Source organism: Aythya marila, assembly GCF_965140915.1.
Source record: "Aythya marila genome assembly, chromosome: 22".
In the NCBI taxonomy this organism is placed as follows: domain Eukaryota; kingdom Metazoa; phylum Chordata; class Aves; order Anseriformes; family Anatidae; genus Aythya; species Aythya marila.
The window spans coordinates 1,560,719-1,573,786 of NC_139063.1; the positions used below are offsets into that span (position 1 = coordinate 1,560,719).

General features: G+C 42.5%; 1 protein-coding gene across 1 annotated transcript in view; it reads right to left on the reverse strand.

The window, feature by feature from the left end:
- Positions 1-13,068, reverse strand: part of CSMD2 (CUB and Sushi multiple domains 2) — a 286,785-nt gene that overhangs the window by 105,558 nt on the left and 168,159 nt on the right. Inside the window, exons 14-19 of the mRNA XM_082777291.1 lie at positions 10,694-11,020; positions 8,512-8,706; positions 5,730-5,868; positions 4,811-4,998; positions 4,198-4,386; positions 3,917-4,033 (exon numbers count right to left, since the gene is read on the reverse strand). Coding sequence (XP_082633417.1) covers positions 3,917-4,033; positions 4,198-4,386; positions 4,811-4,998; positions 5,730-5,868; positions 8,512-8,706; positions 10,694-11,020 — 1,155 coding nt within the window. The remainder of the gene's footprint in view (positions 1-3,916; positions 4,034-4,197; positions 4,387-4,810; positions 4,999-5,729; positions 5,869-8,511; positions 8,707-10,693; positions 11,021-13,068) is intronic.

The following is a 13,068-nucleotide window of genomic DNA, read 5'->3' on the forward strand; positions in this document are numbered from 1 at the left end:
ATTTCATTTAAGCCAATGATTAACAGCACAGAGACTGCCAGCCTGGGGAGACCCAAGGGCTGTCTTGCTCTGCATCCCATCGCTGCCAAACTACAGCATCAGCTGCTTCAAAAGCATGGGAAATCTGTAAATAAGGAACAGAGGAATAATCTCCTTGCTCCCTGCTCCCCGTCAATTTCTGGAGACCAGGATGAGACCAACTGCTTGAAGCTCTGCAGTGTGATATTTAATATCCATCCCAACCAAAAAAAAGTGTTTTTGTCAGCATCAAATTGTAACTCTGAATATTCTGTTTATCCCCGTGTCTATCCAATCTCTTGCTGAAGGTTTACCATCACATACAAGCAGTTTCCTTCCAAGGAAAGAAGGACACAGAGAGTGGAAACCAACACAAAGCCCTTCCCATAGAAAGTATTGTGTTGGGAAGGTGCAGGGCTCACAGGACTTCTCAACTACATCAAATCTCAGTGGTAACACGTTGTGTTCTTTCCCTCTCCATCCCTGCACAGCAGCTCCTTGCACCTTGCTACCCTGCAGTGCCCCAGGCAGAAGCATGTGTGCAACTCTGCTTAGTGATGACTGAAAGGGGCCTCAGCTTTGACAATTCCTTTTTCATCCCCAGGTAGACGTTACCTGGACCTGGCAGAAAATGTTTAATTCAACTGTTCCCCTCTGTGGAACTCCATGAAAGTAGGAAACTTCGAACGGTTTCCAAATGTTTATTATTCTTACCAGCAGTGTACTTGATTGAAAATAGGTATGACCTGTTTTGGCACGAAAACTCGGTGAGATGCAGTGAATACAAAATGCATTAAGTTTTTCTTGTTTATCAACTGACAGTAGATTTATACCCCTGCCTTTACAAAACCCAATCTAGGGAACAGAAATAATATCACTCCACCAAAATCAACACACCACCAGAGAAACACAAGCATAACTCAGTCCTCAGAATGGGGAGGACAGCTCCTGACTCCAGGTCTTTTCAGATAACAAATCCAATCTCACAGCACAAGGCCCCTCCAGCAGCAGAGCCAGTTAAGGGTTGTGTAACTGTAGCCATAAGTGCTAATTACAAACTCATTTTAAAGGATTTGCGACTTTGATTAAACCTTTGCTCTGGTCTGAAATTTACTGTGGCACAAAATGTCTCTGTAAAGGCAGTTTTTTCATTCTCTGTTAAAGAAACAACAAAACAAATTATAGGGAAAAGAAATCACTTTGAAGTCCTCAGATTAAAAATAATAGTCTCTATTTAAGCATTTAAATACCTTTAAAATTAAGCTGCTTTTAAACTTAAATTGTACAGCCCATGAGTCCATAAAATAAATCAGTGTCTGCAGTCACATAAAAACAACTATTATAACAATGAACTTGTTTCCATTAGGGGACTTGTGTGCTTCCCATGTGCAAGAAGTTCATAAAGATCTGCGTGTGAGTAGCTTGAGATCAGCTTTTATGATGCAGATCATTTCACTGCTTGGTCATTGGCTTGGCAAAGATGGTCCAAGCCAAAAGCCCCGCTTTTTATTCAGCTGGGAGAACTGGAAGACTTTCCAGGCCTGAGACAGCAGCAGTGCTCCAAGTCCAAGCAGAAAAGCGTTGGAAGAAGTGGGTGCAAGAGGCTTAAAACTAGAACAAGAAAAATGAAGTACAATGGCAAACACCTAAGTGATGCAAATATCCCCCTGCCTACTACAGCTGTTCATAGCAGAATTGTTAAAAATTCTGGGATTAAAAAGTACCAGATTTACCCAGTGATCTCCAAGAACAGGAAACTAAAAGGACAAAGCCCACTCTGTAAGGATTCTGCACTGCAAGTGCACTGTGGATGAATTTAGCCAAGAACAGCGTTCAGCTACACTTCTTCTAAGCCTTCTGTTCTTCAAGGACTAAATTCATTTCATTTCAGCAGCTATTGCTCTAACTTGGGATCACTCTGTTTGACTGCTCTTTATTGAAGGAATGAGTGGAGACATTGCAAGAATGCTGAAAAGGGCTGGGAGAAGCAACGCATTACACAGCAGCTGAACGCAGCAATCGCTGGGAAAACAGATCATTAGGAAAAACAGAAAACTGTTGCAAGAGGAAGAATGTGTACGCACACACATGTGCATGCACACTCCGACCAAAACAGCCCAGCATCCTAATACAGTTCAACGTGTTTCACAAAACATCAGAGGAAAGGACATCTTTCTTTGTTGTGTCCATCTTCCACTGCACTGGTAGATAAACAACCCGCCTGAACTACAGGGACAAGGAAGGAGAGGTTTTCCTCACACGAACCTTGGCTACACACCAGCTTATTATAACTGTACAACTTCCTCCATATATCCTCTCCTCTCGCCTTAACCTTTAAATGGATTTGAAGATTTCCTGCATCCAAGCAGCTGCCTTCATGAAGCTTGCCTGGCCCTGAACGCCCAAAAATGCAAGAGCCACAGCCCTGTGCCCTGTCCATGCCTGCAAGGAGCAGGATTCCACCATCTCCTGCAGCTTATCTCTAACCAGCTACTGAACAATGATGTTGAAGGAAGGATACCAGAAGTGTCCATAGAGAGGTGTGAAAATTTCAAATGAAACACAATGATATGAACATGCTCCACTCACTGATACTAAAGAGTCTCTTACTTTAGACAGTCCACTTTTCTCAGAAACTTATCCTGGACACCTATGAATTTTCACTACAACTAGCCAGACTTACAGAGTAACTCATGGCTTGATTTTCTAATATTCATTACTGCCGCTGGGGCTAAAGTTTCAGAAAAATCTCATACACAGCTAAAACTGGGATCAGCTTCTCAGAGACAAACATAGTCCGGTTCTGGACAGTCAGGTGCAGGGCTGAATTCTCTGGCTTATCCAGAACTGTGCCACACCAAACTGCTCTAAATGATGTGCTGTTTCATGTGCTACTGAGCAGGGGACAAAGAGCCCCTAGACTTACAGAGGCATACCATCACTGTTTGAAAATGCATCGCTCTTCAAGCTTTGCTTAGCTTGGTCAAAAGATTTTCTTTTGATATTGGCAAAAAAAGTGCATGGGCCATCAGAGTTACCCTTTCTCATCTAAAACAGTGACAGTTTGCTGCATTGTGCTTAGCTTAGCAACAGGATAATGCAGTGCCTCATTGGAGAGCTGAATCCAAGGCAGAGTGGATTAATGAAGAGTGGATTGCTGCTACTCAACAGAATACTTTTCACAGCATGTGATGGTTCCCTTAATGCACTGTGCTGTTCATTGACAAGTTTATTTGCTGTAATACAAATGGTATTGCAAAATTGGCTCATGATAGCTCCCGTCGTGCTGATATCCAGTACGAGACAGTTACATAACTGTGCATATAGTTACATAAAGGGTTTTATACCCTTTGTGCTTACCCCAAGCAGATACAGACTGGGTGAACAGAAAAATTCCCCCCATCCTTCTCCATAAAACTTGTTCTCTAATCATTGGTGATACATTTCCTTGAGATTTTCCTTCAAGACAAAAGATTGGCTTGTGCTGCACAGGAGGCTGTACTAAATATACCTGTGCACTGCCTTTAGGCTGACAGTACTCTTAGCTAGGGGGGAAATTAGAGCTGCAGAACTAGGGCAGACCTGGGAATTGACAGCCTGAATTCTGTCCTAAGTTTGGAAATGATTTACTACACGTTTCTACTTCTCCATCTGTAAAATGTTATACAGATGTTATACAAATAATGTTATACAGGGAATAAGAAGTGTGACCACAAAAACCTTTGTCTTGTCCAGAAACAATGTTTGAGTGGTGGCAAGAATTACAACTGGCCAAACTACACAGGTACCCATCATCACTGCCTTGGAGACAAATGCACGGAGCACTGGCCTCCCACTGACCACCTTCCTGCAGTTCCAAGTTCATCTCTAAAACCACTGAAAGCTAAAGACTTCTCACCTTTTCCATGTGAAGTTTCTATTGTCCATGTGCAGTTCAAGTTATTTGGATAAAAATCAGGAAAGCCTGGGGATAAGATGGTACCACTGGAACCACGAATGTAACCTCCACATAGAGCTGAAAAAAAAACAACACACAAAACAACCCATCAAAAACAGAGTCAAAACAAAGCCCAACCCATAACAAAAACACATACATCAAATGTCATTGTGAACTTCCCAATTGCTGCTCTGCTTTTGCAGTAGATCTGCAAATTGTTTGCCATCTTCTGCACTCCTTACCCTCACAGCTTGGCAGTGGCCTGCTCCACTGGAAGTTTGGCTCACACTCCAGGGCTTCATTGTCGCTCAGAGTGTAGCCTGAATCACAGCTGAATGTCACCAGTGCTCCCACGTAGAAATCATTCCCATGGCGCTGTCCATTCACAGGGATCCCTGGATCCAAGCAGTGGTCTGACTGGAGCTTCACAGCTGTGACAAACAAACCCATTCCCATCAGACCACTCAATGTCTGCAGACCCTGCTGCAAGGTGCAGTTATTAGTCTGGGGGAAAGTTTACTCCTCGTATAAGCTCATTCAAAGTCCTGTTGATTATCCCCAAGGAAAGAGGATGAAATGGGCAGAGAAACTCAACTTTGTTTCTTTCCAAAATATACTGTGTTCCTTCTAATAATATTCTGTAGACGCTAAAATAAAATATAAAAAAAAAACACCTCTAAACAATCAAGATGGTCAAAAAGGAGAAAGTGGTACTTGACTTGCAATAGCTTCACATTCTCAAATCACTAATAGTGCTAACTGCCTGGTGAAGGGGAGAAGCAAGTCCAATGGGTCTTTGATTGAGTCCATTGTGTGGCTGGAGAGGGTGTAATTACATGAAGAAGTTGCACTTACTTTCATATCGGATCTGAAAGCCTATGTCAGAGTGGCTTTTGTCAGTGGTGAAGAGGAGGTAGAGGTAGTTGCTGGTGCTGATGAGGAACTGGGGCACCTGAGTCCCATCATAGACACCTATCAGTGGGGAAGAATAGGACCGGCCATCTCGCACCTCCAGGGTGTCGTAATTCACCTCAGTCTTAAACCTGAAAGGGATGCAAAAATATGTCTGTGAAAAAAAAACAGCACTCCTAATTTTTCCTTATCATAATCCTGAATATCCTCTAACGACCAGAATGTAGCACAGGCTACAGGATAACATATGGGTGCATTTCTACTGCTTGATCTTTGGCTGGCTGAGCATGTTAGTAACAACACATCATTCCCCTCCTATCCATTTCGGTTTCTTTCTGATCTTTCCCCTGCTTTATCTACTGATTCGGTACAGTTTTTGCAACAACAAGCATCACATGCTATGCGAACAATTACTTTTCAGACATATGGATGCGGGTTCAAGAAAGTGTAACCTCCTCAGAAAGTGAAATCTGGGGCAAGTCAAGAGACTCAGCACTCCTGAGTCAGGGCCAGATCCTCACTGCTGCTTCTTGCTGGCTGACTGAGCACACATGGGAGCTCAGCCTCTGAAAACGTGTTCAACATGCATCTAAAACAGCACTGCAAATTAGCAGGAGTTAGTCAAAACAAGAAGGGAAAATCACTATTTTCTACTTTTTCTTTTTGGCTGTTAATGAAAACTCCGAATGTTGTCTGAAGTTAATATAAAAAATAGGAAGAAAAAACCTCACTGCCAAGCATAATGCCGAGCAGTTCATCCCCTTTCCCTCTGGGGACAGCTACAACCCAGCATTGCAAGAACCACCAAAAGCACCCACTCAATCTGCGGACAGGAAACTTCTGAGAAATCCACGGTGAGCACCTGTCAAACGTGATCTTGATGGGGTAGCCCGGCTGGGCCTCTATCACCCAGGCACAGCTCAGGGAGTCCTTGTAGAAGCCAGGCCATCCAGGGGACAGGATTGTTCCGCTGGGGGATGTCAGGTGGCCCCCACATGGAGCTGGGAGAAAGCAAACAACAAAATTCAGGTAAGCAAATGACAAAAATTCAGGTAAGAAGCTGCAGCATGACCAGATATACCTGTCCCCTCCAGGCAGCACTGTCGTGATGTACAATAGCTTTCATGCATTACTATTTCTTATGTGTTAAAAATAATCAGAAGCAGATGAAATACACCAGATTGGAAGAAACTGCCTGTTTAGTTTAAATTTAACATGTAGCAGTCTGCTACTATATCTGCGGGAGAGTCAGCAGCCTGACCTTGTACAGCGGCTCTAAGCGGACAGGGTATAATAATAATAATTAGATATAAAACCAGAGAAAACTGCAAGGTCAGTTTGGATTTCAGTAGCTGCAGGTGCCAGAAAATCTTTCATATCTGAGGTAATTGAGTCATGTTTTTTCTACCATAAGGGACATCACAAGACTGTGGCATTTATTCCACGTTGCGGTCCCTTGCGCCATCAGCAGAAGCTGAAGGCAGGGTATTATCTTTTCTGGAAAAAGGACACCGGTTCTGAGGGACCAGAGGTACAAAACCTTATCGTCCTAAATTGCAGTGCATTGTCCTCTAAAAAAATTAGATGGGATGGAAAAGTGTGTGTGTGCCTGGGAGATTGTGGACACCTCGCAGGCTTCATCCCCCAGGCGTTCCTTCACAGCCAGCTGAGTTATTGGTGCTGGAGGCACACGTCTCCCCACAGCAGTGGGACCATGTTACCATCACCACCCCAGGGAACTTCCATGGGGCAGACCAAGCCCTTCAGACCCAAAAACTTACAGCCAGGGCTGCCCAGCTTGTCCAGAGCAGCTGCACCTACTCAGGGCCAGCCATGGTGCGAACTTTGCACAGTCTGTGGAGTGTCATACTTGATATGATCTTAAATACCTACATAAGTCTGGGCCTAAAATCTTCACTGCTGATCTGAAGGATGCCAAATAAAAGTCAATTGATCTCCACTGGATCTTAACCAATTATTTTTGAATAAGATGCTCCTTTCTGCCCCAAAACTATGTAATTTCCTGTCAGGACTTCCATCCATCTTTCAACTCATCTTTTAGGTCTTCTTCTTTCCCACTAATTTTTTCAAGCAATGAACAGTATTTTAGATCCATATACTTCCTCTCAGTTTAATAAGGCTAATCAAAACATACACTGAATCCAGTGCACACTGAAGCATGAGTCAAAGAGATCACCACTGTGAAAAAAAAACGCAAGTTAATGGCATAAGGCTATCTAAGGTTAAAGCTTTCAAACAAAAGTTGATTCGAAGTATATTATTTAATGTATGTTTCCCTCCTACACTTGGAGATACATAAACTGAAATGCTCACACTTGTGAAAGTAATGGAAACCCTCAATCAAACCTACAGACGTTTTATTGTCAGCTGCTTGCAAAAGACTAGACAAGAAAACTAGACAAGAAAATAAAAAGTCCAGCTTCTTTCTACATAAAAGTTATTGAACACAATTGATGCCTCTTATTTCAATTTCAAAGACAATGGACTAGATTGTGCGCTTTCTGCTGCTCATCCATTTGAACAAAGCATGACCAATTACTGAAATTATTTCTCAGTATTACTTCTTTTATTCAAAGTGTTGTAAATACCAGTGCAGAGCATCACTTATCTGAGAACAGAGGATAGAGAAAGACTTTTCACCTCTAATGAGCTCTATTTTTTCATTTCTTTTCTATAGCAGCAGCTTTAAAGGACTATGAAAAAGCTTTGAAATCTGTATTAACGTCTTTTTTTTCAGCCATTTCAATTCATTTCCCCCATTTCTGTGTTGGCTAGCACAGTTGTTGTGGATGTAGACAACATTTCTGGCTCTTGGTTGCTGTAATCAGTTAGAAGGGACTGATGTACCACACTGACAAAGACAGGCTGAAGGTGTGCGTGTGCATGTGAATGTTTGCAGCAATGAGCTCTCTTTTCACAGTGAGTATCTGTACCTTTTGCTGCTTTCATTATATAAATATTATATAATGTATTTTACATGCACCAAGAATCAGGACAGAAGACTTATCTCCACCTATCTTCCATGCTCTGTTCTTTAATTCCTTTCATGACAGGAGTAGCAGGGAAGCTTTTAGCCATCAGTAAATCAAAGCCTTCTATTTATTGCTGTTATTAGAAAAATGCTTGTTTAACATGAGCTCTGTAAATAATTCCCATTGTTCCTTTTACAAAAAAAAAAAAAAAGAATTATAAATAAACCGAGTTCAGTGCTCAGTGATTGTTGGATTAGCACTTTCTCCTCAGCAAACTCCTCTGTGCAGACAGTACCTTCCAGAGCTATATAAAATCCTGCCCATAACTGAGAAGCTGAGGGTTAGAACAAAAGCACAATAGTCCTTCAGCTGTTAAAAACAAACACCTCTCCCTATATGATGGCAGACTCTAGCAAAGCCAGCATTGTATACCTTTGCTATGTAATTAAGCTTTAAATCTTACCAAGCACTCCTTCATAGCAACAGAAATCTACCTCTTGGGTGATACTGAAACTAGAAGGTTTGGATTGTATGACTGGAACCTCGATAGACAGAACTACTGATGTTTTTCCCCAAAGGCTGCGAACGTTAGGGGATGATTCTCTGTCCTGAGTGCCCAAGCAGACCAGCAGGAAAGACACTAAAACTTACCTTCACATCTGAGCACTGCATTGTTCCAGACCACGTTTCCTTCCTTCAAGATGCAGGTGATGGTTTCTGAGCCATGGGTCCTAATGAAGCCCTCATCACAAAGGAACGACACAGAGCTGCCAAGCTGGAGGCTGTCACCAAATCGCTTTCCGTTTACAGGCACGCCAGGGTCAGGGCACTCGTTATGCCTAAATGCTAAGAGGGAACATGAAGAGGACAATAAACAATTTGTTTCCCCTACCTCTAATACAATAATCACAGCAGACCACAAGGTTAGGAATTAAGCTACATTTTTCCATCCTTTCCGTGACGGCAATTAACACACAATCTTGCCCCCAGTCAGCCTACCCTTCTCACAGGGAAGACAAACCAGCTTGAACTTGAATTTGACCCACTATCATCCCAGCAAAGCCACTCAGTTCCATGCAGACAAGTCAGCCCATGGCAGAAATCACGTTGCAACCTCACATCTAAGCTGCTAACCAAACCAATCTTAGCAATTGTTCACGTATGGAAAAACACAAATACAAAACAGAGTCAGATTAAAAAGAACAACTCTAAAAACACCACGGTTCATGCATCTAGATAGAAGGATGTAAGCTAACCATTAATGAGAAGAGCATGTCCTGTGATTGACTGCCATATAGTCCCCAACCTTACTTATCATCATTACTAGGATAAAACGAAGGACACAAAGCAATTACCTTTCTAGGTGTTCCAAAGTTAAGTATGGAATTGAACAGATACATAGCTCTCCTTAAAGGACTGCCCTTTCCCGGCAGTTAAAAACTAGGCCAGCCAACCAATCAGAAAATAAGTCTACAGCCTTAATTTCCCATTAAGTGCATAATTATGTACTACATCTTCATATGCTAGGAGGTGGTCTTCAGAGATGAACAGCATATAAAAGATTAAAGCCTCCAGACTAATTGTACCCACATGTTTTTAGATTCCTTAATGCACTTGACCAAACTCAGAAGAGTTCTGGATTTCCTACAAAGCATCCTTACTGGTACAATAACTTGTTACTGTACACTGCTACAGGGGAAAACACAGGCTGAATCTGTTCCTTGTGCTCTCGGATCTTGTAGCAATGTGTTGTCTCCTGCCTCAAACCTAAATGAAATGAAGAACAGCAAGGTGTGGGATAAAGAGTCAGGAGCTCCCTTTTGGCAGTTCCAACAGTCAGAACAGATTAACTGATACACTTAAGAGTCATTTACAACATTAAAAATAATAATAATAATAATAATTTAGCTTTAAAATGGCTTCATATGAGGCCACAACTCCCAGGATAGGCATGAAGCATTCAGAAATGCCTATTGCACCACTGGCTTTCTGTGAGCTATCTCCTAACTCAACAGCATCAAGGACTCAATCTTAGGTATGTGATAGTGCCACACACGATACATCATCTGATGAGCTTGCTGTAGTGTGGCAAATGATTTCTTAAGAACTCAGATTTTTATTTTTTTTAAATAGAGGATTTGCAATCATGGCTAGAAAGGCTATTAATTTAGCTGTGCCACTAAAGGCTATTATAACAAAGTCATTTATCAGTTCTGCTGAATAGGTTTAATAATGCTCTTTAGAAAATTACAGGACAATACGAGGATAAAATTACCGTAGCATTCATTTGAGATTTGAAGGCTGGACTTACGTGAAGCCAAATATATCCATGGAAGTTTCAATGCTTTGCATTATAAGACTTTACAACATGTTTCCTTCAGTGTTTAAAGTCCTACATACTTACAGGAGTCAGCAAATGATGGTAGTACTGACTGATGAACACAGCTATCTGAGATCTAACAGCTACATCTAAAGCTTTGTCTCACCTCAGCAAGTAGAATGCAGACACAAAGAGGGAAGTCAAAGCTCACAGCAAGCTGGGGTCTGATGGGAGAACAAAACCCCTGGATGCTCCATGGACAGGTAATCCAGGGCCAGACTGTTTCTTGCACCATTGGACAATGCTAAACGACATGGCCAGAAGAAACGTCTGCATGCAACTCCAAGCTTGAAAGCCAATCCTCTATTACCCAACTGCAAACCAGATGTAATCCCCAATTTTCAGACTCACCCTGGATTTGCAACGACTTCAGTAAGACCACTCTTGCCAACAGGTGCCCAACAAGAACTTAGAGACTGAAATGAAAACAAGAAGGAAGGATTGATCTCTTACTAGTGAAGGTTATGTTGAAGCCTCTCTTCTCCATGGAGTGGTCAGTCTGGAACTCCAGCCTGGCTACGTGTCCACTGCTGGTCAGAGAGGAAGGGATCTGGTTTCCTGAGAAGGTTCCCAGCACCGGCGATTCAGCAGTCCCACCATCCTTCACGGCTAGGAAATCAAACTGAGGCTCCACATCAAAATCATTGAAAGCCAAGTGAATTCGGCTCTCTGGTTTAGCTATAATTAACCAAACACAGTGCAAGCTGCTTCCATATTCTTCAGGGTAATTTGGTGACAGCACAATCCCGGACGGGGTGGTGAAGTTGAAAAAGCAGGAAACTGCAATGAGAAATCACCATCAATCATGCAGCACAGTGCTCCTACAAGCTGCTGTCATGTTTCCCCCCCTCCTTATCCCTTGAGCTGGGTGATTCCTGCAAACCCCCAATTGCTTGGCTTCTCAGAAACAATTAAAGAAAGGAAGGGCTCAGTGCTCCATTCACTGCTGGATGTCAGTGATTTATTTGCATGGGGAAGAAGTTGCTTCAAAGTGGTCTCCGGTCCCTGCTTTTGGCTGGCTTGCAGTTCTCCAGCCTAGCACAGTGCTGCCCCTCATGTTTGTACAGGCTTTGTGCCATGCACAATGCAATATGGGTCTCTTTTTCTGCAGGAAGAAAATGTCACTCAGCCAGGTGGGGATTTGGAATTTTGCAGGTGAATTCTCCTGCATATCCCCAGGAGAAATCCTGCATGAGAATCCAATATGTAACTGCAGCCAGTACAAAATAAAGAAGTTTGCTTTAGAAGGAACAATGTCTTCCATTGCAGCCACAACTCAGCACAACCTACAGGACCTGAGGATACGAATCGACTGAGCTGTTAGCCCATGCTGAGCTCCAGGCTCCTCTGCTACCTGTATCCAAACATTTTAGTGTACTGCGTAACTGCAGATGCACTTTTGAGTGCAATACAGATTTCTCTGAGTTGCTTGAAAGCCTCCACTTTATATCTATTATTTGAATACACCTCTCAATTTGCCAAGTGCAGTTTTCATCCATGCTCCCCAACAGATGCAGCTGCACCTGGGCAGCCTCAGTGCATTCTGAATTCCGCACCCTCAGACTATCCCCATCCTGGATTTAATATTTATATGATCAGGCAATAAACTGGCAACTCCTTTGAGAAGTTTTACCTTTGTCCATCTCTTTGGGCAGCTGTTTCCACCTGTGCCAAAAGGAGCACTGAAAAATAAAGGCCACTGTTCTGGTGGCAACTTTGCTGCACGGCACAAGGAAGAGCTCCAGACCCTTCCTGGTCCTCCCCAAGTGCAAGGAGCTTGGAAACCTCAAAGCAAGCACTGGCCAGCTGCAACCTGCAGCTCAGGTTAGGGGCAGCTCCTCCCCTTCCCATTGCAAATAAATCACTGACTTCTGCTGGGCCAGCACGGCACCACAATGAGGGCTCAAACTGGACTGCCATTCCCGTGGAAATAATTAAAAGCAGTCTTAAAATGAAGTTGTGGGGAAGAGTGCATATGAAACACATTTTAGCTCTCAAGAGTCTTCAATATATACTGTATTTCAGCTGACAAGGTCCATTAATTTGGGAAAGCAAGGCTGCATTTTAAGTGGTACCTATTCAATGTTTTTGATACTTTATGTATGTATGCTTTACTCATCATCTTCCCCACCACGCACCCTTGGGGTAAAATCCATTACTTGGAACATAGATCTCACTAATTCCTGGCAAAAGGACATCACACAGAGGATAAAACTGGTTTTAGTTTGGCATTTACACAATTATTTGGTTCAATGCTCACCCTCCCTCCATTATTTCCCCTCCATCTTCCTTCAACGCTTAATGGCTTCAGATCAAATAGGATGGACGTTACCATGACGTTATCAAGGCTAAGAGCTACACAATCCATTTCCTGCTCTCAGCAACAAAGAGAACAGATTAAAGAGAAAAACTGCAAAATATCCTCAGGATTTAGGTTCTTTACTAGTTGCTGAAATATCAAGGGATGCTGTCAAATAATTCTGTCAGCATAAGCTGGGTATAATATGCCTATGAACCCTTATTGAGAATAAATGCATTCACACACAGAGAAACATCTTAGCAGTAGGAACTCCACACAGGTGCTACATATCTCCTATAGTTTTTCAGATCCAAAGAGGTAAATTAGCATTCACACAGGACCTACAGCGTTACATAGCCAGCAACAGAGAGGTATGGTTGCTGGCGCAGCTATTATGGCCCAGTGCTGGTGGCTCACTTCAGGAAATAACAACAACAAAGAACTTGCTGACAAAAGAGAGAAAAGCAGAGTGAGGGAAGAATATGAAATTAACCTTTGTTAGATAATTTAAAATGACAGATTAAATAAC